This window comes from Argiope bruennichi, chromosome X2 (assembly GCF_947563725.1).
Source record: "Argiope bruennichi chromosome X2, qqArgBrue1.1, whole genome shotgun sequence".
Taxonomy (NCBI): domain Eukaryota; kingdom Metazoa; phylum Arthropoda; class Arachnida; order Araneae; family Araneidae; genus Argiope; species Argiope bruennichi.
In genome coordinates, this window is record NC_079163.1 from 130,371,086 (window position 1) to 130,398,803 (window position 27,718).

Genomic DNA, 27,718 nt, shown 5'->3' on the forward strand with positions numbered 1-27,718 from the left:
CAGTTTTACAGGGAAGCCGAAAAATTAGGAAATGTGAGAAAACATTTGGAATCCCTGAGGTTTTCTTGCAAGAGACAAATTTTTACAATCTAATATTTTGGAAAATCGCTTTAGAAAGATGCTGCTCTTCTCATTTTCCCAAGAACATTTGAGTCCACTCGAGCCAGGTTAGTTTGTAGGCATGCGAAAATTGATGCGACTTTTGATGTTATTTCTAAAATCCATTCTGCCCATATCATTAAAAAAAGAGTTACGCATAAATCATATCGATGATTTTAACTTACTAGGAAGTCAAAAATTTATAAGCAATTTTTAAAAAGTGCAGATGAATTGAAAATCGAATTTATAATGAAACCGATTAACAGCAATGCAAAAGTCTGCGAAAATAATGAAGCAAGAAAGGACGAGGCATTTATGCGCATTTGTATCCTTGTAATAATAAATAACGCCTGCCATCATGGTTTCTGTTTTCAATACTGTGGGAATTTAACCTTTGAAGATTGCAAAAATGACAATGAGTTTAATTATTGAATTTTCTCTAGTGAAACTCATAAAAAGTATTGCGGGTTCAAAAGCTGTGCGAATTTTAAATTTGTTACCTTAAATTCGTTTAATAATGATCGTTATTTTCACAAATTATTCTTTATTTTAGTAAAATATTAGAATTTTAAATAAATATGGATTAATATTTGCATTTTTTATGAAGTTCATAAAAAAGAGTGCTTTTACTCTTAATTTACAAAATTACAGATCAAAGCCACATGCGAGAAATTCAGCGAGCAAACTCCCGTTACTCAGTGAGAGGAACTGCCCGTCATACGGGATAATACTGCGCACATGTACTTTTTAGAAAACTGAATATTTTCAAGAAAAAAAAAAGGGGGGTTGATAATAAAATGAATCCTGAAAACTAGTAAGTAAACGCCGTTGCTAAATTTACTGATACAAACTAACTCCCTTTGTTGCGCATTCTATCCTAAAATCAATGAATCGAGAGGCATTCTAATAAAATGAATAATGAAACGGAAAATGATTTTATTACGTTTTCTTTATACTATATTTATACAATGTAGAGTTTTATTGAATAAGTGTAGGATCGAAAGTTGCAGACATCATGGTTCACTTACAGTTTGTATAAACAGATTTTTTATTTGTTCATTGATCCCTGTATCTAGTACATTCTCTCTTTGTCTTTCTGGTAACTTTTTTTTATAACAAGAACATTTTAGTCAGTGTTTGATTCTATTTGGTGTCTCGCGGTTCTATTTGTATTTGCAGCTGCTTTTCAATCCGAACATCTGAAATCAGCATGGCTCCATTTTCTGCACTCCGCCTTTTTTGGCAGGTTTCATATTTATTCAGATGTTGTTTCCTGCTTGTTGCTTTTGTTTTATCTAATTTATTTTGAAAGAGATCATCCTGTTAAAAATCTCTTTGATTTCAAGATACATCGATTTACTCGTGTGAAGTTTGCAAATCATGTGGACGACTAGAGTCTGCATTGTCGGACCTAAAGGTAAAACAGATTTTGTCTCTTAAAATTGGTTAAAATATTACATTATTAATTGAGTAAGATGGTGTTAATATTTATAATATTTTTTTATCAGATTTACAAAAGGTTTTATTCTAATAATCATCAGATTGTTGATTTTTTTAGTATGAGTATTTACATTAACTATGCCTGTGATTTTATTGCTGAATAAATTTTATGATTTTAAATTTTTAAAACTGAATTTAATATTATTTCAAAAACTTTTTTGGGAAACTTCTAAGCATCAGTTTTATTTGAGATTAAAATTTTGAAAGGAAAGAAAATATATATTAATCATTTCGAAAATATATATTAATCGAAGAGTTTGAATTCATTGATTAGTGTAAAGAAAATATTTTTGGACTCTTACAAATAATTTTCGATAATTACATAGATACTGACCATGGTTACACAAAAACAGAAGAAACTATTCATATGCAATTTTGATGAAACGTATTGTGCAAGTTTTTTAATTGTAATTTTTGAGAGTAAATCAAGGGCGCCAATTTCGTACGTATCATAAGACAAATAAGCAAGACCTAAGTTTATGTGGACCGGTAAAAAACAAAGCAAGAACTACTCTTTAATCTTTATAGAAAAGTAGGTTTTCTTTCAAAAACACTGTTTAAAAAAAATCGCAGCAAAATTAATGTTTTCTTCTAGACGCTTACCATCTCTATTATAATCTTTCCTACTTCGATGGATGCCTTGTTGGTAACGATTCATTTCAAAAGTGATATTTGGTGAGATTCAGTACTCATGAATTGGAAAGGAGATTTATTTCCTTTCATAGGTGAAAATAATTGCTCATACCGATTAAATATTTCAAATATGGAAATAATCTCATATGAAAATTTTCAAGTATTTTTAAATCTGGAATTTATAAAATTCAAGAATCCTCAATTCACCGCATTTTGCTTTCAAATCTTGATAACATTGGCTCTCAATTCATTTCACTTCTAGATCTACAGGGAAAACCGAAGAAAGCAAAATTTTTCGATCGAGAATTTAAAATTTTCAAAGCTAGTGTCAAATTTAATGAAAGGTCTAAAAATATTTCGCGTATTTTCGACACGATGCTGTTTTCTTTAATTTGATTGTTTTCAGATATATGATTGATATTAAGACAAAATAATTAAAAAATTCTTACATATTATTGCATTTACTGCGTCGCATTCGAGCAGCGAAAATTTCACACCCTCGGGGTAAACACTAGCCGCATACGCTGCTTTTTCTGCCAAGATTTTAATTATGAAGGAATACATACTCAGAAATATAAAATTTGAGCAATATCTCAATCTCCGAAGGAAAGCTGATTTCTAAAACATGAAAAAAAAACTATTTTATGACAAATAGTAGGATAGTTTTGTTTCTCTCTGTCAATTGTTACATTTTTTATACTTTAGAATAAAAAAAAATTATTTTGCAACTAGGGGTGAGTTTTTTTATTTTTAATTCGAAATTTGGTTAATTGAAAATTAAGCAAAATTTAGTCGTTTTCCTAGATTATTTCCAAAAATAATATCGTACCAAAAGGATTTTTACCTCAAGTTATAGCTCAAAAAATTATCTTTTTAATGATATCAATGTTTTAACCTATAAATTAATTTTCTATTTTCAATGAATTTCAAAAAAACACATTTCAACTATATTTTTCAACAATTTATTTCGTACAAAATAAAAATAGAATTTAACCTGCACGAGCATGTTACGCGTGCATGGGAAAAAATTATCTTTTATAAAAGAGTTTCCATTACATTGACAAAAGCTTAAATTAAGAAACAAATTAACTATTACTGCAAATTAAAGCTGGAAAAGTGTAATTTTCAGCATGTTTCTGAAATGGAATAAATAAGAAATATGATATATTTAAAAAAAATAAACGCAAGAAAAAAGCTTTCTATGATATTTTACAATATATTTATTATTAATTCAATAAATCAGTTTTATTTAAGATAAATATGATTTAATATATACAGGATATCCACTTTAATCAGAGCTCAAACCTTTGTAAACCTTTAGTAATAGACATACCTCGGCTAAAATGGAGTAAATTTTTGTGTGTTCATGTAACATGAGTCAATAAATGTTGTAATAAATAGTGGGGTTTTAATTTTTTTTTCTATCTTGGGAATCATATTCAACATAATATTTTTGAAACACTAATATTTTAAATAAAAAGAGTTACACTCATATCAAATTTGAGTATCATTATTATTCAATAAAAATGGGCGATTTTAGACCACTTCATCTCAAAGAAGATACGCCAATCAGCGTCCAGGGTATCTCAAGACTGAATGGCCAAAGATTATGAAAATGTTGATTGTTGTAAAATTATAATATTCAAAACTTCATAAATCAGTCAGATTTGATCGCAGAAGATGGAAACATTCATTTATTTATTTAAAAGTTGGAGTATCCAGAATATTATTCCTTAGAATCAAAGGGCTGTATAAAATTCAGACCATAATTTTTTGAAGTATATTTATAGATCGAAACAAAATAAAATATTATTGGCATGATTTAAATCCTTTAGAAAGTAAAACCAAAAATTGAATTTTATGATGAATCTGAGAAATTTTTGTTGAATAATTCTTTGAAATTAAATAAATTATGAAAATTATTCTGTAGTGAAAATAAGACTTAAATGCCGAACGACTCTATTTTCAGCATTCACATTTTTAAAAAAATGCTTGGTTTGAGTAAAAAAATGTCCTTATGTTAATTGCAATTTAATCACTTAATTCGAAGGTGAAATTTTCCTGGAGGTGACAGAAAATTCAAACTATAAATAGTACAATGAGCAGAACGGCTTAAGGCCTCCATAATAGTATGAGTGAATTATATGATTATCAAAATTAGGAGCTTAAAAATATTTTGCTGAAAGTAGCCTTTAGGAGACAACTCAGGTAAATATTTAATTAAAAATTTGAGTGAGTAATAATATTGGCGAACCGACTGGTCGCTAAAGGCTTCTAGTATTACATAAATCACAGCTTCTTGAAATATGGGTTGCGGAGATTTTTATCCCGCAAAGTTCTTTCAGATTCTTTATTACTCATAAAACCAGTGGGAGTGGTTTCTCCAAAACTTTCTCGCATACTCTCTAATAAAGGTTTTATCCCATACCAGGAGCAAAAAATTGTGGACCTTGCATGGCACAATAAATACGAAATATTAACCTTTAGAATCTAACATTTTGACTAGATCTATTATGTGATTCTTGACGAGTTTTTTGGAGATCATGCGGTTAATAATATCGGAAAAACGAATTTTTCCAACCGATTCAAACTAAAATTTGACACAATTGTAGTCACAAAATCACTAACAAATTTGATATATTTGACATTGTGTTTTTGAGTTATCGCATTGACATGCTTCTGAAAGTTCAGACCGACAGACAGTTAACCTCTTGTGGATTCGGCCAAAATTTGATGGTGTCTACACTATAGATAATAAATCTGTGTCCCGAATTCTATCTATGCAGCTCTATTCATTTTGTTGTTAAAGTGTTAATTTATATTCGAACAACTAGACAGACTGACTTTCTCGGAATGGGTTTTGCTTAAAATTTGTTAGAAATCTACAAATTTGGTGTAGATACCAAATTTCTTCCATCTAGATCAGAGTGTTTTTGAGTTGTCTTTGTTACACACAGACAAACATAGTGACAAAAATGTGTTTTTCAAACTCAGGGAGGTCTCAAACGTGTCAAAATTCGAATTGTTTGATGATTACAATACTTTCTCTTCACTTCGTAAACTAACAAAGCAAAAAAAGTTGAACAAATCATGCTTTCTCTTATGATATTTCATTAAAATCAACTGAATAGCTATTTTAAAAAGATTATTTTTTATTTATTATTAAGGAGTTAAAATATCTTTTTTTTTAATTCTCCAATTTTCGAAGGCTCCTCATTAAAAGAAATATCATAGTCTATCTAATAAAAAAGTTTGGGTGAAATCGAATCGGGACTCTGTATTCGAAATTGCTAGTTTATTTACATTAAATTATTTTAATACATGTTATTATATATATATATATATATATATATATATATATATATATATATATATATATATATATATATATATTTACGCCTTTTATTAAGTAAAATAGGCTGGTGATGATATTTTTTACGTTAATTGCAGTTTTTGCAAAAGCAACACCTAAAGGCCTTTTATTGTAAACAGTTTTTAAAATAAATAAGGAGATACATGATTCGATTAATCATCTTTAAAGATATTTAGAGGTCCATTCCAAGGCCCTTGCCAGTGTATTACGCGCCAGATTATTGAAGGATGCACTTAAAATAGTGATGGGATTTTGTTTTTTATATCTAAGAAATGGGGTATACACAAAATTATGAATCACATTTTGTAAAAAATTGCAGATTTTGTAAGAATTTATCGGAGCAGAAAATTCAACCAAGATAGTGAAAGTTGAGTGATGAAATTTTGAAAGACGCGGGTAAAAAGGATTTATTACATACACTCGTATAACATGAATGGTGAAAACAATCTCAGATTTAAAGTTTGCACTCCTGTCTTTTATGCAAGCATTACCGCTTTAAGTAACTTAAGCGGAACTTTATTCAGTAATCTTGACAGGGATGTTTTAATCTCGATATTACCTAAGATTAAGCCATGAATGTTAGTTTTCAAGCATGACCCGTCTTAAACAAACAAACAAACAAAAAACCCCGAAGCAATGAAAAATGAAAAAAAGTATCTTCTTTCGATGATATTGCATATCGATTCTTTTTTATAGTATTTCCTTTCCAGTTGAAACAACATTCTGAAACATAAATATATAAGATCAACGGCGAAAACATACAGGCAAAAATATCATAATAACTACAACAAAAAATGAAAATGAAGTAAAAAAACTGATATAAATCTGAGTAAAGAAGAAAAGTGTCAAAAGAGAAAACTTTTCGAAAGAAAGGGGGAGGGGATATAAAACTCAAGCGGTTTCAGTGCAAAATGCTGAAATTCAAGGAAAGCAATGGGAATTAATCATAAATCATTTTTGAAGGCAGAAACAAAAGAAAGAGCTGCGCAGTCAGTCCATTAATTTCTCATAAGAGTTTGATTTGATTTCCATTCATATTGATCTATTATACACATGAGAAAAAAGAATATCTTTTCATTTTATTGATTGATATTGTTTACAGGAAATACTATACATATTTTTTGCGGTTCGAATTAGTTTTATTGATTGATTGAACATTTAATGCATCGTCTGCATCGTTCCATTGCCTTTTGTATGGATATATATTTTAGTAAAATTGGAAATAAAATGTAAAACAGAGAGTGAAAACAAAACAATTCACACATTAATAGCTCACCAAGGGAGGAACTTGTCGTGAACCGTAAAATGTAATTATAGCATTTTTTGTAGATGTATAAAAAATGTAAGTGAAGAGATAGTGCTTTCGCCTTAATTATTATAGCAGATCAATGTGGAAAGCTTGAAGAAACAATGCAAATTTGAAATATAAAATAATTATATAATATGAAAGAAAAATGTATAATGTACCAAGGCAATTCAAGAATGAAAACATACTGAACATAAAAAAATAAAGATAAGTAAATCACAATGAAAAAAAAAAGAACATTACAAAGATATACCAATTTCTTCGCGTGAGCTTAGCACGATGTTTAGGAGATATCAGATGAAGAGAGTGGCTTATGAGGGTTACTAGGTGAGAGCGAAAAGCTTTTGAATGTGAGCAATGGCGGTTCTTTTGTGGAAACAGGTTTCAAATCCAGGACCCACTTGCCTCGGAATAGAAGCATTACCATCAGGCCACCACCGCCCATGACTCTTACAGGATAATGGATATAAGGATCAATTTGCAAAACGTGGGTGCAAAATGTGTGCGAAAGGAAGCAGTTTATCATTTGTTTGCGTTAAATGGAATTCTGAAACAGTCAGATTTTTATGTTGATTAGTTAAGTAATTCTATCTTTATTTTATTCTAAGCAACTTAATATCATTTAATACCTCTATGTCAAATTATAATATTTTTAAGATGTTTTATGTATTTTAATTAATAAAAGAATGGTAGCAAGAAGCTTATTTTAAATATTGTTGTTTTTATTGTTACTATTTGCTCCACGTTTTTTATAACTTGCCCCACGTCCGGGGCAAGTTGTGACAGTCGAAAAATTTTGAAAAATGTTTCTGATGCTTATATTAATGAAATTGTGAATATCATTTTGTTGCATATTATAAACGAGTAGTTAAACCATAAAAATATAAAAAATATATAAAAATAAATAAAGAAAATATATAAAAAAATATAAGCATTTATTCAAACATTGTTGCAATTTGCTACTGGTTTTCCTATTTAATATAACCAAAGCAATATAAAGATAATGAAATAATAATTTAAGCTTCCCTTTCCAAAGGTTTTTCTCATGACCTGCTGCATGTTGACTAAAAATAAGAACTCCCGTCGCCGACACAATTATTTACACCAAAAGAAATATCGGAAATCTGTCCAACAAGAATGAAGCCATTCTATGTATTCATATGTATATCTTCCCAAAACATTGGAAGGATGAGTCAAACCTCTGCATTGTTCTTTCTAAAATGATGGAACTGTGATTAACTATGCACCTCCAAAAATATAGATTTTTTCCCTATTCACAGATATGCATTTGACGATCAAATTGCATCATTTTTTGTACCTTTCTCCTTTAGTTATAATATTCAGAAGATATTTTTCTTTTACTTTTGGAGGCAGGTGAGTTCGCTGATCACTAAACTGGGCCACCAGTTTTACGATGGCAAATTGCAGCTGTGAAAAAAGAAAAGGGAATGATAATTTTAATTCTGATATTATCTTTAAAGATGCTATTAGCCATCTTCAACGGATAAAGTATTGTTTTTCGAAATGTTTCATCTTTCTTCTGTTTTTTATACGTTTCGTGAACATAATTATTATTTTTGTCAAACTTACCCTTTCGCATCACTTTTGATTTTGTTTAATCTACAAGAAAAGTTTTGGGTTTCTTTCCATTTCGTATTTTTCAAATAGTTTTAAACTTTATTCTGTTTGCATTTCTTTCATCGATCTACATTTATTCAGTCTAAGAAAATACATTCTTTTTTTCATTGTTCACTAACCACAGCAGAAACGAACCTTCTCTGAGAATCACGACCCAGGAGGTTCTCTTACTCAGCCTCTACCCATTTTGGAGATTATTCAACATGTACTCTAAACTGTTTTTTTGATAACGGCATTTAGTAGTAACTTCCCCAAGAAGATAAAAGAAAACTCATGGGTATATTTGTAAGCCAATCACTCCATGAGCATGTATTAAGGAGCGATTCGCGGACCAGTTTTGAGATATATGAAAAAGTGATTTAAATACAAAATTTTTTTGAGTATAGCACGTTTTACACCGGAATAAAAAGTTTGAAATAATTTCCCATATCCCCATATAGATTTATAATCCCACAGAGATTGTCCTGAAAATTTGTAATTGTGAATTTTAAAAACTGAGTATCATTGTCTTAGTTCTGGTGCAGGGCTTGTCCATCATATTGAGCAATAATTTCTTAAGACTGAATCTGCACCAAGAATTAAAATATTTGAACTTAGGATTTATGGGACTAAAATTTTGATTAATAAGTTATTTAAAATTAATTTCATTATCTTTTGAATACTTATATCTCCTTTTTTGCTGTAAAAGATGTAGCAAATGTTTAGAGAACTCTCCATAATTTAAACAGTAAAAAAAAAAAAAAAAAAGCAGACATCGTTTTTTCTTTTACATCAATTTTAAAATGATTTTTTAATAAGTTAAATTAAATGTTCAAATTCAAGGCAATGTTTGGAGGAATTGAGGAAATTCATGGCAGCTGATAGTTCTGCGCGCAGTTACCAGTTTTGTTCTAAGTAAACAATGGTAACATCTGGTTTTCTTCATTATTTATTATATTCATTTTATTCGAAAATCATGCCTTTTTCCTTGCTAATATTTGCTCATTTCAGTGTTTCCTGACACATAACTTAATATCTATTTGTTCCTCACATAAATATTGGCCTCTTTATATTTATGATGTACCAGTGGCCGTAAATAAATATTTCAGTTAACGATCCATTGTTTCAGTGAGAAAACGATCGTATCTTTGGAAGCCAAATTTTGCTATATTTCAGTAAAAGCCGAATATTTCTAGAAAATAACAGCAGCTTTAATACAAAACATTTGAAATATTTAGAGCAGACTTGAAAAGTGTTATAAATTGTTTTCATGTAACTCTGTAAGGGTGAACAATTTTTAAAACAGAATTTAAGTCGTGTGCAAGCGACTTTTAAATTTAGACACAAAAACAGAATTTAATTTACACTAATATTTATGGTATGGATATATAGTTTAATGTTTCTAGTACAAATATGAGAACATCTATTAATGTTTTCTATTGACAGAAAACGACTTTTAATAACCCAGTTGCATTAAAAGTGCTTTTTTTGTGCAATTCGGAGAGTTTAGAATGAAATTAAGAAAGCTATTTAAGGTGTTAAAATTGATTTTAATATTTAACTTTGTTTCTGATGATATAAAGGAATACAACGATAGAAAGGGCGAAAATATTTACTGTTTAGAACGTCGTTTTTTTGGTAATTAATTTAAATCATATTTTTTCGAATATTTTCAAGAGCGAGTTAATCTAGACACAATTAACATTCTGAAATACTCCACAATTATTCTAAAAATAAGTAACATAAAAAACTATAATTTTTATAATATCTTTTATATATTAGATAAACTGAGAGTCGATATTCGTAACAGAAATAAATAATGTGCATTTTCTCCTTATTTCTCTGTCTAATCTCTTCAGGACTGCTGTGGTGTTTGTTGTATCAAAACTTTACTTCGAAGCTGGGATAGAGGGTTGCGGGCTGGAGACTCCACATCACAAGGAATCACCATGCACGTTAATCTTAGGTACAATAAATCCGCCTGAACAAACTTCTTTCTGCTGATAGGGTATGAAAGTGTGCAGGGTAGCTTCTTCAGGTGTTACTCTCGTCATCTGACCACCGTTATAAACGGAAAGATTCGTCTCAAAATGCTTTTCCTGCACGCCTTTAAAATATGATGTTAATTTAACTACAGTCAGTTCATTAAGTATTGAATATTTTAAGGGTACTTTTAATCTCAACTGCAAGCTCTCCTGGCTAGCAGAGCATATCAATGCTCAACTGATAACTTTATCCAAAAAATGTTAACATTAAAAAAAAATATTCTACACGATTACAGATTTACTGCTAGAAAATCGAACTATGATCTGACTTTTCCTCGCAATATTCAGATTAGGCTATATAAATTAATGAAAAAGTGCTTTTTTGTGTTTTAAAGTGTTTTAAAATTTGCAATGATGCATTGCTGATCACAGAAAGATAATTTAATTTTAGTTTATGTTCCATTTTGGGTAAGAACTCTTCATTCTGAATTGCAGTACTATGGTGAGAATCAGCCTCAGTCTGTGATCTCTTTCCCACACTTCTATGTCACATGAACGTTTGGACATTTGAACCGCAACAGCATTCGTAGATTGCAACAGGAGAGTATACTTGACATATGTTCTGTAGAGTCGGGTTTTGAGCCCTTGATTCTCCGACCCAGAGGATTTATCGTTTTGTAACAGTGGCTCTCATTCACAACGTCATGAAAACCCAAAACCAAATTTTTGCTCAGAATTTTTATGACGGTTTATGGTATGGGTTTAGAACTGGTGTTTTGAACCATTTTTTCTGAGTAATTTCATTCTTTTGATGAATAATTTATCAATAAAAATGTAATTACAAAAAGGGTGGTCGACTGTACTATTCTTTTTTAATCAGCAATTGCAACGTTTCCTAAGAGAGCTCGCGTAATGAAATATCAATGTGATGTTTTCATATTCTATTATGATAGCTAATTTACACACTTGTAGATCACATTTGCGAAAAAAGGTAAAGTTTAGAAAAGTGAAAATATTTTCACAAACTAAAAATATTCTTTTGAGCTCAATGACCTTCGAAACAGACAAACATTATTTCGATTCTCGTTAATGACAAAAGGAAAATACATCGAATTTTATGAATTTGTGGCCATTTTTTATTTCAGTAATTTGACTTATCAATCAAGCAGATTTATTTTAAAGAAAAAGTGTTCAACCCTGTCTAGGACACTTTCTTTTCCTGATATTAAAATACTGAAGATTTTGTTCATGAAGCGCCTTTTTTTTGCACATTTGCGTAATAATCAGTTATTAAATATACAAATTTCTAAATACAAAAGAATGATCGATCGAAACACTTTGTAAACTAGACATTCTTACTATAGTCTTTAAATTTATTTTATAACAAAATGGATGAAAAGCAACATTTTTGATTCTTCAGCTACTTCACAGGTTATCATAGCATATACGAAAATAACAAGAAAGTCACGAGTTCAAGTAAGCAAATATGTATAAAAGATTACCAATTCCAGTAATTGAAAAGAAAAGAAAAACATCCAACATTGCGCAGGTGTTCTTGCTGATTTATTTGCTTATCCACTGCTGTTGAATTGAGTCATTCCGAGGTCAAATTGCCGTATTATGTTCACATGCAACGAAAAACATTCCATCGCAAGATTTATTATACAAAACAAAATTTCACTCACGAATTGTTTCAAATTAGACGCCTTTACCTGAAGTAAGATGAATTCTAAAGCAAACTCAAAATGAAATGTTGCAATTTGAATGATAAGGGAAAAACATAATTTTCAGTATTATCTGAATCAGGGCTTCTTAAGCAGTGGTTCCCAATTCAAAGTAGGATAGCTTAGAAAAACACTAGAGTTAAGAAAATTTATCAGGATTTTTTTCCACATTCCTTAACTCAAATAAGCAAAAACAGTTCAGAAATCATCTTAGTTTTACATATTTTTTTAATATTCGGCTAATATCCTTTAGTAAGATAATGCTGGTATGTTGTTGGTAAATTGTATTTTGCTATATGCATAATGAAAACAAATGTCCAAAATACTCTACATGGGAAACAGTTGGATCTGAATCTCCCGAATTCGTGCTCCAGATTATCTTTAATGAATACGTAATTTTTATTTCTTCGTAAACGAAGTATGAAGACAGTATTGTAATCGTCAAAAAAATTCGAAATCGAGACTTTGGCAAATTTTCACTTTTCAAATGAGTTCGAAAACCACATTTTTGGCATTATGTCTGTGAATACGATAACTCAAAAAACTTTGAGTTATCGTATGACATTTGTTACATGGATTTTAAACCAAATTTGTAGATTTCTGTCAAATTTTGAAGGAAATCCACTGAGAGGAAGTCTGTCTGTTTTGATGTTCGAGTAAAAAAACCTCCCGAACTACACAACTCAAACACTTATATTGATAAAAATTTGGTACATCGGTTTAACATTTAAAATGTAGATCCGTAGCGATTTTGAATAAAATTCGACAAGAGGTTGACCATCTGAAGGCCTGTACTTTCGCAAGCATGTAAATGCAATGATTTAAATCAATGAATTCGATTTGCGATCTTGTGATTACAACTGCAGTTCTGTGCCAAATTTTGGTTCCAACCGATAGAGAAAAAAGCACCAAAAATATATATTCTCACGATAGATTCAGTTGAATTCACGCCAAAGGTCTATATTTCGTAATAATTGTTCGCTAAAGCTATACAAGGCATTCGTGGCCTTACCCAATATCCGCAATTTTATGCAGGGGGAGGGAGAAGGATAAGACATTTATTGTGTAGCACACGAGAAAGCTTCAGGAGACTACTCCAACTGGTTTAAATTTATTCTTGTGTGACTGTGGCAATATTTTTCTAATGAAATTTTTTACCATCTAAAAGAAAGACCCGAATGGAAAGGTTTAAGAAGCCCATGATTTCTAAAAGGACATTTTCGCTGGTCTGAATGAATCATATCTGAATTTTTCTAATGGCGCAGCTTCAACTGGCATTGTTTTTTAATGATAGATGATGATTCCATACGTTGCACCTTCTTGCATCAGAACCTTGAGTGCTCACTACAAATTTTACGATTATTCACCGAATTTTAACTTTGTCAATAATGCACCATTAGTAAGTTGTTGTCAATAATACACATAAGTAAGTTGAGAACATTTGCAAGATTTTACCAAGGAATTTTGGTATATAAAATCGTGGGCTATTTTTAAACGCTATGTAAAGAGTGTGAAAGGACTGGATTAATGGAGTATGAAAATAAAAAAAAATAAAAAAAATTGTAGTTTTACTGGCATTGAAGTAGTTCCATTCTAAATCCTCACGCATAAAATGTATCACCCTAATTTAATTTCCATTTGAAAGATATGATGTCACAGCACAGCTTAATATCAATTAAATGTTTGATAACGCATGTTATTAAGCCTATCCTTGATGTTGCTTACTGTGACATCAAGGATAATGACTTCATTAGTAATGAAGTTGCGAAAAATGTTATTAACCTTTAGACTGGATTATTGGTCATTACCTAATGGCACAAAATGTTAAACGATATCTCCACGATTTTACTTGTCTAACAATATCGTGAAGATACCTTAACAATATTACTGGTCATGACCTAAATAAGACGTAAATGCTAAATAAACAATATTCTATAGATGTTCTGGTATGAAGGCTAGAGCATTTAAAGAAAGTAAATTCTGCAAGTGATTAATATTGTACCTCAGTATGATTTTATCTGGAAGCAAAATTTCTAATACGTCTGATGTCAAGGAACACAATAATAATAGATTAATCAAGATTATATATTTCACTTTAAATTATGCTTTATGAATTTGAAGAGTGAGTAAGAACTCGTTGCAGTTTATTCACAGATTAAAACAGAACCCAATAGATTCTATTTTCTGAGCAATTAGTTTTATTATAAAATTAATAAATGGGGAAATAGTAATTCCCAATATTAAAATCTCAAAAATAAAATTAATAAAAATAGTCTTTAAGAGTACAGTTTTATTAGAGCACTAAAAAGCAGATAGTATTTTAACGATTCTTTGTTTTTTAACCTTTAATTTATAATTCCTTAATTTAAATGTTACGTATTTTTTTCAATTTCCCTATCAGATGGCGCCACTTGTATGAAATTAAAATTTAATTCAACGAGTCGATTAATTGATATATAATAATTCTTTGGATATTAATTTCTTCAGAATAGTTCAAAATCGCGAATTTAAGAAAGTAGTGACAACGTCTAGGGAAGCCATTTTTAATAATTTCAGGAAATTTAGTTCGCCAACAATAATGATCACATTCACATCTTTTCTGAATTTTAACGCTAGTATTTTTTGAGACTTTATGCTAGAGATATATTTTAACTCAGTTTCTAATTACAAAAAGAATGCAATTGAATTAATATTCTTTAACCCTTAAGAGCAATTCATTGTGGTTGTAATTTTTAAAAATCAAAATTTAAATAACGAAATGATTTTATTGCATTACGAGATTACGAACTAAAAATCACGCTTATATTCATTATTTTTGATTGTAATATCACGCTTTTTCTTATTTAATAGAGAAAAATAAGAAGTGGGAAATTTTAGCTTGCCAAACATACAGTTATGAATTTTGCTTGCTGTTGACACGCCTTTTCTCTTTTCTCAAAGCATCAAACCTTACTTTAAGAGCTCACCTTAATTTCAGTTAAAAAAGAGAAATTTTGGAGAAATTGTGATAAAAGAGAAATTTTGGAGAAATTGTGATAAAAGAGAAATTTTGGATTTGGATAATATCGTGACGTCGATTCTATTAAAATGTCTATCTTGTAACGACATAAATGTGGCTTGTGGAATTATTTTTTAGAGAAAAAGTTACTTGGGTGAAAATAGAGAATAAGTTTTTATATTTGAATACCATCCATTTATATTTTAACAAGACTCTCATCATATTTACATTGGTTAAAAGTTAAATAGTTAACTAAGCATTCTTTAAAGTGGAGCTGTCATTAACTTTAAGAATTTAATTAAAATAATTGAAAGATAGAGTCATTTTTTTATTGTTACCTAAAACTTATTGGATAGCACCACAAAAAGTGGCCTCAATTCGACTGTTCAAATCTATGGCATTATTATCTTGAAGTAGCCAAAAAAGCAGCAGAATCAATAGTAAACCTCAGAAATTGTTAGAGAAACAAGTGAAAACAAAATATAACAATAATAAAATAACAAAAGGACTTGAAAGACATCACATTTTAATTAAAAAAAGAACAAAAACCATGTGATACCGTTTTGTATAATACGTGAGAAAATAAAGGAAGAAGAAATAATTCATTGCATAAAATGCCACACTTGGGTTCATACATTGCGTGCTGATGTGAACTTTAGAATCAAACAATATATTTGTTTTTATTAAGTTTAAAGAAATTTTTTTATCCAATTGAGGAAGCCAGTGATCGAATTTGGGAAATCGATTTTTTCAGTTGGACCGATAGCACAAGTTTTTATGTTATATTTAAAGTATATTTCATTAAAAGTGAATTGCATTGCCTTGAAGATAAATAAAATACAAAAAATTCTATTACTTATTTCTTCAATTCTCAGTCTCTGTGTATTAAAGTTATTTCTTAAGTTTTGTCCTTATCACTTAACTACGTTTCAAAATTTTGAGTTGCATCTTAAAATAGCCTTCAAGTCACTTCATAAAGAGATGTTAATCTAATGAAACTTAACTATGAAGCAAAACTGTGAATTGGGGTGCTGGAATTGACTTTTGCTTTTCTCCATGTTCTAAAAACAAATATGACTTTAGCTCATGCTCGTCAACTCGTATTTGTCAAATGTGATGGCAGTGCTATTCAAGTGAAATATTAAATTAGATTTAGGGTATTAGTGATAAATTAAAAATTCTTTACTTAATAAATTATGTTAAACAAGTAAATGGATTGAAGTAAACATACAACCATTGGTTGAAATCGACAGCAATTTAATAATAATGAAAGAAATAGTCATTTTTTCCCACTCTGAAAATTTCTATGCTTGATGTTTTTGAATGAATTTTATTGACATTCTTTTTGAAGATTCCAACCGTCAGTTGCCATCCTATTCGTATTATATCTGCTCTGGTATTAACTACCCATTTCTTTATATCCTGATAATACCAATATTTTATTGTAATTAACAGGGTCCAGATTTTCATTTAAATGGCCTAAATAGCTGAGATCAAACGAATCTCTACTCTCCTATTACACTGAAGGTCTCTAAAGCTGTTAAGCTTGCTCATTATGTCGTTTGTGAATTAATTTAAAATAGAGAACACTTTTTCAATTTAGCATTCTATATTATAGCGGTAGAAATAATGAAACCTGTATGTTGCTTGATTGCATATGAAAGTTTGGCTAGAAACCGAATGAATATGCATAATAATAAATCACCTCATTGTGATGCTATAGATTAGAATTATAATATTAAAATAGAAAGTGGCAGAACAATAAGATTCATCATCAATATTTTTTGAATGCTTATAATTTATAAATTCACATGTTTTCCTATTATCAGTAACAACTTTGAATTTCAATGAACTTCATTCATCATATTTATTAACAATTCATTTATCTTCTAATTGAATTTTTATAAATGGAAAATAAAATGATGGGCTGTTCAATAAAGAATGGTTACAACTTTTTAATAGTGATGAAAAAATACAATTAATATTATATGCATAGCGGGATAAGTGAAATATTGGTGGTTATGATTCCACTGCTGTGTCCTTGACAGCCGGCTAAGTATGCGTCGGTTCACATCGCTTACGCCAAAAATGGGCACACGTCTATCAAATTTACAATTTTGTTTTTTCCTAAAAGAATCGTTCATTGAAGGCTAAGTGATGGCATAGGAAGCTTATGGGAGAAGACAATCGATTTGCTCTCTGTTGACTAACTCTAACAAAAGCACATTTGCTGTGATTGGGAGGGAAGATCGCTGAAGAGACCTATCAGAAAGGTTGAACATTATTTCATTAGATGTGACTCACATGTTGTTTACAAGAAAGATGTACATGGCACTTGTTTGTGAGCAAAGGGTCTGAGACTGCTCATCATTATCTTATAAATACGCGTCACACACAAATAACGTTAAACGCATTCCTTATCCACCTGAAAATCCTAATTTAGCACTATGCGATTATTCTTTTTGCGAATTGGAGCAAATACCTTTCGGATAAATGTTTCCCTTCATCAGAGGCAGTGATAAAAGTAGTGGAAGGAATTTTGAAGGGCTGTCAAAAAATAGTTTTCAACATGTATTTAAGACGGAAAAAAAAAGATGAGATAAATGCATTACATGTAACAGAGAGTATTTTAATAATATTTGGCGGCTAAGTACCAGTAATTATTTTTTATTAATTCCTATATTTCTCTATAGAACAGCCTACATATTTATAGAAATAATCTTGTTAATTAAGTAAGCAAAATTTAATATTAAAAACATTTAACTTAATGCAGTTTTGTGAATCAGAATATTGAATTAAAAATATTCCTGAAGCTGCGCTTACAATATGCTTACAATTTTTCTAAAATAGCATACAGATCAGAGAAATATAGATTTTCATAATTCCTATTTTATGAAACACTTTACTTATGAAATATCAGATATAATTTACTGATACCTTAATGAAATCTATAACTTAACATGAATTCTAATCCAGTGTTTAAGAAATGTATTTTGAAAAAGTTAACATTTCAACTTAAAAAGAATAGCATTTTCCTTCACTGTGTGAGTACAGAAGTTGCATTCGAGAAAATGATTTTGCTATCTGACAAAATTTTTCACAAGATTTCTGACAAAGAAAAAAAAAAAAAAGGTTAAATAGCAAGTATTAACATATACAATATATAGCAGCGGTCATGTAATATTTAAGTTTAAAAATCAATCGTTTTTAATTTTTAATTTGTAATATGTGCAGATATGAAAGATTTTCAGCTAAATTCAAAGTAGGCTTAATGAAAAAAGCATCCGCTGCTGACGTCTTGCGATCAATTCTTATCTATTCCTTACAGCTAATTCGCTATTATACAATAATTATTCATATCTATATAATATTATTTATATCTATATATTTCAACCAAACATTTCAACATACAGAGTTTTGAAATATTTCTGGAGATCCAAATGTTTTTTCTTTACTTCAATTGTACAAAGCTAAAATCCTTCAAGCAAAATACATTTGTTTATTACAATATATTTATGTCTACATCCATACTAGTGCTTATTATTTATTAGAATAGAATTTAAATTGCTCAATTATGTGGATTTATAAAAATAAATGAACATCACCTTTCAATAACACAGGAATGGGAAGAAAATTGCTTTTGCTAGTTGTAAATTATCAATAACATCAACACATCGCCTCAAATAAGCATAAACGCATCATCGTAATTAATTTTTAAACATAATGACAAAAAAAAAAGAAAAGAAAATATTTATCAAATGGCTATTTCGTTCAGAGGCTATTAATCTTTTAGATTTGATCGAATTTTCCCTTATTAAAGATATTCACATTAACTTTCAAGCATTTTATTAAATTTATCCCCAATGTTCGAGCTCTCTTTTTTCAAATTGATGTGGGGGTTGGGATTATAGATGCTTTAGGATAAAGCGTGAAGTTTTTATATAACTATTGCTTTATCAAGAATCTAACAGATGTCGCCACGGGAGTTGAAATGACTGCAGAAAAAGTGGAAGAAAATTTGAAACGAAGAAAACACCTCTGTTCTCACATTTTAAACAAATTTTTGAACCAATATGGTTTTTGAAGCCTGGGGATCCCCATATATTTCAATTTGATTTCTTGCGTTCGAATTCGATATTCAGTTTGTCTTTTTTGTACTAATTCCCTATTCATTTTTTATCTTTAAATATTCTTTATATTACTTAAAAAGATGTACCAAATCGTGCTTATATATCTGTTAAAGTATGTGAAATTAAAAAACAAACAAACAATCCAGCTATTTTCATATTTCATTTTTGATGCTTATTTAAGTTCATTATTCATTTTTAATAATTAATTAATGTAATTAAGATCTATATTTATATATAAATATTCCCAATAATTTAAATTAGTCTTTCGATGTAAGGACCCGAAGGAGGGATTCGAACCAACACTTTCAGTGAACCAGATTGCTGGTATTTGTTAATAACTGAGACACAAGTTGCGACACATTCGCCCAATTGTCCCAATGTTACTTGCTCCCTTCCACGGATCCTCACACTCCCACCTAGGGTCTCGATCGGAATAGGGCCTAGCCTACCCGCCTCTCGTTCAACAGATCATCAACAAGTGCAAGTGGTTATAGCACCTCTCGACCAACCAGGATTCTTTTGCTGCTGCTTACAACGAATTAATTTACAAAAAATATGATATTACTGACCAAAACATTTACATATTACATCGTACACATTACGAGAGAAAAAGTTATTAAATGTCGTAATAAATGATTAGTTTTAATAACTAATACACCAAGGGCTTTTTTTAAAAATGTGTACAAATTTAAGGCCTTTTACTTTCTAAGTTAAGTACAGTTTTCGATACAAATAAGGCACTCATGTTTCCAGGTTGTGTTTAACATTAACAACCTCGTTTGTATTGTCGTCAGTAAATATACCAGAATAAAATTTAAAAAAAAAAAATGATTCCGGAGATTATTGCAGAAGGTTAAGACTCAAAAAGTTTGCGATATCATCTATCTTTAACTGTTTTCTTCTCTATTATTATTTCAACGCAGCTATGACAGCTTATTTTAAGAGCGGTATTCTGAGAATTTCTGGAATGAATCAAGTCCAGTTAGATTTGATTCATTATGCAATCATTCCGTTTTGAAAGCGAAAATGCGCTGCTGGGAATGCATTTGGAGATATTGAATCGCTGTCAGATGACATGATTACTCTTGAGAAATCAACAGATATTTTAAACTTCTATGCCGCATCAATTTGTCCCCAGATGATAGATTTATTGTACATGAGATGGGTGAATGGGTGATTGGAATGGGTGATTTTCTATTTCTGAAGCTGAGATTATTTAAATATTATTGTACAAATAGGATTATCTAAACATGAAGATACTGACCATTGACATTCTGACGGAAGGACAGAGGACTAGCCTTAAGGTGTGTCCTGAAGACAAATTACCTACACATTAATTTTCTATCATAACATCAAACATGATAAGAAAGGCTCAAAAAGTTAGTTGTCCTAGGCTCTACTCACCTTTCAGTGTCCCTATACTGCATCTAATCTAAAAAAAGCTTTAAAAAATGTTGTCAGGGAGCTATTTTTAAGACAAATTTTAAACAACTTTCCCGAAGCAGTATTCTCCAAGTCCTAATGGATCCTTTTAAGCATGTATTAATTTTTCTGGATATAATTTTGAATAACTATTTTAAAATGAAAGTAAAGAAGCACATTTCAATGATGCTGTAAGGAAAAGATGAATACTTCCTTTATTGCGCATAGCTTAGTTTCTATCTCAACACGTCATTTGCATCTACACATTATTGTGCAAAAAAAAAAAAAAAAATATTTACTGTAGTCTGTTCTATCATCCTTTTAAGTTTGTCCAGTCATTCTGAAATACACCGTACAACAAGAACGTGTATTTATAATCAGTGGCATTTCTTTAGTATGGTTAGGAAATATTCTTTCTGCCATTTCCGATTCAATACGTTAGTGAATAACATTATGAAATATTTCTCTCGCTAAACTAATTTTATTCACCTCATTATTTTCATAGTTAAACAAAACCGAGGAAACAATTTTTATTTTGAAAGTTAAAACAGAACTGAACTAAATAATATATTTGATGCTTGTATTAAATCATACACAACCCAAATATTTCAAAATTTCGTTTCTCTAGCCTTTATAAGAGAATATTTTATTTAACTTTTTAAAAGCAGGATCAGATTGAATTTATTTCCAAAATTGATTACATTTAAATTTCATTACGTTTTGAGGCGTAAAGAATAATTGAACCACCTTACATAGATCCTTCTTATCCAAAGATCATTACGCAAAACATGAAAATAATTTAAGCAATTTAATTTATTATTAGGTCTGTCAGCATTCTCTTCATTCAAAGAAACCCTTTTAAATTAAATGTTACAACATCGTTTGCTTTCAATTATATTATTTCCTCCGAAACGTTTGATTTATTGATAGAATTTATGGTTACTCCTATATGCTGTTTAAATTTATTGCGAAATTAGGTTAAAAATTAAAATCATACTACTTAATGGGACTATGATTCTCTCAGAGAATTGTCATATATAAGATTTTTTTATTATCTAATGAAAAAAAAAATTCTGGGAGATCTGCATAATTCTACTCTAAAACAAATATTATAAATGTAAACCCTATATTGTATTAATATATAGAAAAATATTCTATTAAATATTAATTATTTTAATTACAAGTATTTTGTGAAGCCGCATGTAAATATAAGGAAACTGGTCATAGAGAGAATTGGATCTTGTATAGCTTCAAAATTGCTGCATATAGTTAGTATGCGTTTTTTTTTTTTTTAATGTTGGGCGGAATTTTCGTAATTATTAGTATTTCTAGCATCGTGATTTTCTAAAATTCTCTGAAAATTAAATCAATTTATACCCTTGTATCTTGTACAATCTATTGCAGTGCTTTTCTTGTCTGTTTATACGAAAATGAATTCACATTTTTCGCAGAATAATCTTAAGTCAAATCATTACGAATCAAATTAAAAAAGACTTCACTCGTGAGTCATCATTTGATCATGAACATAATTTAGTCATGAGTATTATCATTATTGGACTTTTTAAGTAGTTTTTCTTCTAATTTCTTTATCTGATTAATCTTGGAGGCTATGTAGTATTAGAAAACTTTTGTCTATAAATTTGAAAAATTTCAAGACTTAAGTTTTCCAATCTAATCAGTTTTATTTTCTCGAAGTAAATTGCATTTACCTGTAACTAGATTTTCATTCTATTATCTAGGCATAACGAACGACCTTAAAAATCTTCCTTATTAATTATTGCGGCAAGCAAGCAAGCAAACAATTATGTATAATTACTTTAGCTTGAGTGGCATCATCTTGTTTTATTGTTATTCTAAAATTACTTATATGTTTGTACATCTACTTGTTATGAAGAATAAATGTATGCTTTACTAACGCCGTCGTCTTTAACATATGGTGCCGAAAACTCTATTTGAATCAGGACCGTGAATTTATACTTCCTGCTTTTAAGAAATATCGGCAAGTTTACTTTTTTACTGAATTTTTTGTGTTATACTTCGGATTACTGCAATGGCTACGCCGGATGAAACTGCAAACAAAATGGCGCAACTCAAGCGAAAACGGAAAACTATTCGCGGTAATATTACTCGTTTTTCTGTTGAAATAAGTAACTTAAAAGATGATTTACAATTAAACTTGTAATCGTTTAACTACTACCTTAAATGAAATGAAAATAACGGATAATGAAATACACAATTTACTTTCTGATAAGGAATACGAAAACGATATTTTACAATGTGAAAGCTATAACGATAATGCTGAATTCGCGGTTTTTAAAGCCAAAAAAATAATTCAAAATAAATTAACGCCAAATACAAATAACTTTACTGATTTGGCTATTAATAACAATAATTTGGCGATGAATTTAAGCCCTTGCATTACAACGCCTGCTATTCAATCCTATACTGTAAAACTGCCTACAATTAAACTAGAACCGTTTAACGGCGATGTAGAACTTTGGCAAAGTTTTTGGGAACAATTTCAGTCTTCCATAGATAATAATCCAAATCTTTCAGTAATTGATAAACATGCTTTTTTAAGAGGCTATTTACAAGATGAACCAAAACGATTGGTAGATGGCATAAGCATTATTGCCGATACATATGCAGCTACTAAAAAACTTCTTATGGACAAATATGACGACAAAAACAGAATAATTCAAGCTCATTTGGACTTTTTAGAAAATTTGACGCCAATACGAAATCCATCGCCGACTTCACTAAACGAAGTTTTTATTGAGTGTAATAGAAGATTACAAGCTCTACGTGCCTTGGGAGAGGATGTTAATTCTTATGGCTGAATTTTAACTCCTAAAATTTTACGAGCATTTCCGGATGACATTTGCCGCCGTTGGATTATTTTTGCAAAAAGGCAGAGAATTTCGGAAGGTGACATAACAAAATTAATACAATTTCTCTCGGAAGAGGTAGAAGGTGCACTTACTACTCTGAAAATTAGAGGTGAGCAGTCTGTTCAGTATGATTTTAAACCTTCCACTGCTAACCTATATGTTAATTCCAAGAATACTACACCAATTAAAAAACGTTCTCCATTTTGTGCTTTCTGTGATACTAATGGACACTGGCCGCAAGACTGTAACATTGTAACTGATATAGATAGTCGTAAACAAAAGTTAAAAAAAATAGTAATCGTTGTTTTTTATGCACAAACCGTGGTCATAACGTAAATAATTGCCCCCGGAAAGACAAAGCCCGTTGCTATAAATGCAAAAAAAGGCATCATGTTTCCATCTGTAAAACTGTAACTGAGAATCCAAATTTAACTACCATTCCAGTTACGTCTACGAATAACGTTGATATTATAACTCCCAAATTTACTCATCTGCAAACTGCTCGAGTATATGTAATTAGCCCAACTGGTAAAACAAAAGTAACGTGGCGTCTCTTAGACGGTGGGAGTCAGTCTAGCTTCATTCATCCTAGTTTGATCGACTTCTTGCAACTGAAAATCACTAGCTCAGAAATATTGAACCTTCAAGCATTCGAATCCATTCCAACAAACACTGAAACGAGACGGAAGGTCAAATTTATCTTGTCAAGCATTTGGAGCAAATCAAAAATAAATATACAAGCATTTGAAAGTTCAAATACTTATGCCTTTCATCCATCTACTCCACAACCTGTCTCTTCTTTTGCTCATAGTCAAAAGTTGAAACTTGCTGATCCACCAGACAGCTTAAACGACTTACCTATAGAAATTCTGATAGGTGCTGATTTTTATTGGACTATAGTGCATACTAAATCTCCTATTAGACTTTCTGCGACTCATGTGTTAATACCTACAGTATTTGGATGGATTCTTTCCGGCAACCGTTCGTTTACTAATATAGCATATTCCTCTGTTTCTTCAGTTCACAACATTAGCTCAGAAACTTTGGTACGTGATCTAGACGATCACGTCAGACGATTTTGGGACTTGGAAACAATTGGCATTAAAACTATGCAAGATAAAGGGATGACTATTCGTAATTCTGAAATTTTAAGTGATTTTCACAATTCATTTTACAAAGTTGATGGCCGCCGTGTTGTAAAGTTACCATGGAAACCAGAGGTGATTCTTTCATCGAATAATTACGAAATAGCACTCAAACGATTTCAAATACTCTGTAACAAACTCTTTACTCATTCAGACTTAAGAGATATTTATACAGAACAGATGCAAAATTATATCGATAACCAACATGTTGAACTTGCTGATAATTGTCCTTGCAACGAATCAAAACTATTTTACTTGCCTCATCATATAGTGAAAAAACAAAAGAATGACGAAAAGAAAAGGCGAATTGTATTTGACGCTTCTTCTCATACACCAGGACATCCTTCCTTAAATGATGCTCTTGAGCAGGGTCCTAATTTGCTTCCAGAAATATTTGCAACATTGTTACGATTTCGACTTCACAAATTCGCAATCACGAGCGACGGACGTCAAGCATTCTTGCAACTTATTTTGGATGAAGAGGATAGAAACTGTACTAGGTTCCTGTGGTTTAGGACAGAAAAAGATGCAAACGGAAAAATACATTTGCGAAATGAAATAATTACTTATCGTTTTTCACGTTTACCTTTTGGATTGACTTCTAGTCCCTTTTTGCTTTCTGCCACTCTTCGTGAATTAGCTAATATGCACTCTGATTCCTACCCTACTGCAGCTAAACACTTGGAGAATAATATTTTAATGGACGACTTTGTTATGGGAGTGGATACTGCTGAACAAGCAACAACTCTTTACCAAGAAATGCAAGATTTAATGATACAGATAAGTTTACCTTTGGCTAAATGGAGTACAAACTCCAAGAACCTACAGGCTATTTGGGAACTAAAGGATATCATCTTTAAATGCAATACGAAAAGTATTAGGAATTAACTGGAATACCAAAGAAGACGTGTTTCATACAGATATAAACGAAAGTATTTATCAGTTTTCTGTTCCTGCAACAAAACGTTTACTTCTTAAAATTGTATCAAAGTTGTATGATCCTTTAGGCCTCTATGCACCAGCAATAGTAGTTGGAAAAATTCTTTTTCAAACCACGTGGCTCATGGGAGTTCAATGGGACGAAATTCTTCCTGAAGGCATTGCCGCAAGCTTTAACAGATGGGTATCTGAAATATCATCTTTAAACAAGATACATATTCCTCACTGGATTGGAATTTCTGCTACTTCTCACATGAGTATCCATGTCTTTTGCGATGCTTCGGAAAAGGCCTATGGTGCCGCATTATACATTTGTTTCATTGAGCTTAACGAAACAAACGTTCGCCTAGTTTGCAGTCGCAATAGACTTTCTCCATTTAAAAAGGTGACACTTCCACGATTAGAACTTTTGGCAGCCTTACTAGGGGCACGTTTACTTCACTATTTTTGCAAAGAAATTGGTTTAGATAATCAAGCATCAACACTTTGGAGTGATTCAACTGTTGTATTAAGTTGGATAAGAAATGATCCTAATCGATGGAAAACATTCGTATGTAACAGAGTAACTGAAATTCTTCAATACACTTTTCCATCGCAGTGGCGATATTGCCCAGGCACACAGAACCCAGCAGATCATCTCTCCCGTGGTGTATTCCCAGCAGAATTACCATATCTAGAAACTTGGTGGAACGGCCCAAGTTGGTTAGCACAAATTTCAGGCGCCTGGCCAGTCCAAAACATTTTGACAAATGAAGAAAAATTATTAATGGATATAGAAGTTCGTCAAGTGAAGAACCACATATTGTGTATATCAACTATCCAAACTTTAATCGATATATCCCGCTTCAGTTCATGCACAAAACTTTTGAGAATTACAGCTTGGATTTATCGTTTTCTGAACAACTGTAAATCTCGACAACATTTTACTTCAGAATTGACGGCTGATGAGCTGAATAAGGCAAGAAACTATTGGATTTCAGTTGTACAGAAATAGAGTTTTTCTGTAGAAATCAATGCACTAGAGCATAATCGTTCCTTACCTAAATCCTCAAAAATTTCTCGGTTTCGCCCATTTCTAAAAGAAAACATTTTACGACTTGGTGGTAGGCTACAATTCGCACGAATATCAGTTGAACAAAGACACCCAATACTACTTGAAGGATCTCATTATTTTGTGCACTTGTTGATTAGACACGCGCATATTCGTCTACATCATTTGGGTGTCCGTGTAGTTCTTTCAGAATTACGCTCCGAGTTTTGGATACTCCGTCGTCGTCAAGCCATCAAGCGAGTGATTAAAACCTGTTTACCGTGCAAACTGTCTCATGCTTTAAGTTCTAATGAAATAGAAGCCCTTCTTCCAGCTGACAGACTCACTCCTTGTATGCCTTTCGATACTACTGGAATAGACTTTGCAGGCCCAGTTTATATTAGGACCTTTAAACCTTCAAATACAGCTTACATTACGCTATTTACATGTTCTACTACTAGAGCCTTGCATATCGAACTTGTTTCTGACCTTTCTGTAGACAAGTTTCTTTTGGCCTTGCAACGATTTGTCAGTAGAAGAGAACTTCCACATACTATATACAGTGACAACGCCACTACCTTCCATGCCACAAACAAAGAACTCATTTTCCTTTGGAATACATTGACTTCAGCTAAAGTGCAGCAATTCTATGCTCACAATGGTATAAAGTGGAAGTTCATTGCACCACGAGCAGCTTGGTCGGGAGGATGGTGGGAGCGACTAATAGGTCTAACTAAACGATGCCTTCGAAAATCCCTTGGTCGCCCATTACTAGATGAGGAAGCCTTAACCACCGTATTAGTGGGAATAGAAGCCTCACTCAACAGCAGACCTTTGATTTATGAGCGTGGTGAGAATGATACAGAGGAAGCTTTGACCCCAGCTCCTTTCCTAACTGGTCGACAGTTGACCACTGTCCCATCCGG

At 30.9% G+C, this 27,718-nt stretch overlaps 1 protein-coding gene across 1 annotated transcript in view; it reads left to right on the plus strand.

Moving 5' to 3' along the window:
* Positions 1-1,276: 1,276 nt before the first annotated feature.
* LOC129960550 (ras-related protein Rab-22A-like) overlaps positions 1,277-27,718 on the plus strand; it is a 61,310-nt gene continuing 34,868 nt past the window's right edge. Inside the window, exon 1 of the mRNA XM_056074037.1 lies at positions 1,277-1,516. Within this exon, the coding sequence (XP_055930012.1) occupies positions 1,480-1,516 (37 nt within the window). The 5' untranslated portion in view covers positions 1,277-1,479. The remainder of the gene's footprint in view (positions 1,517-27,718) is intronic.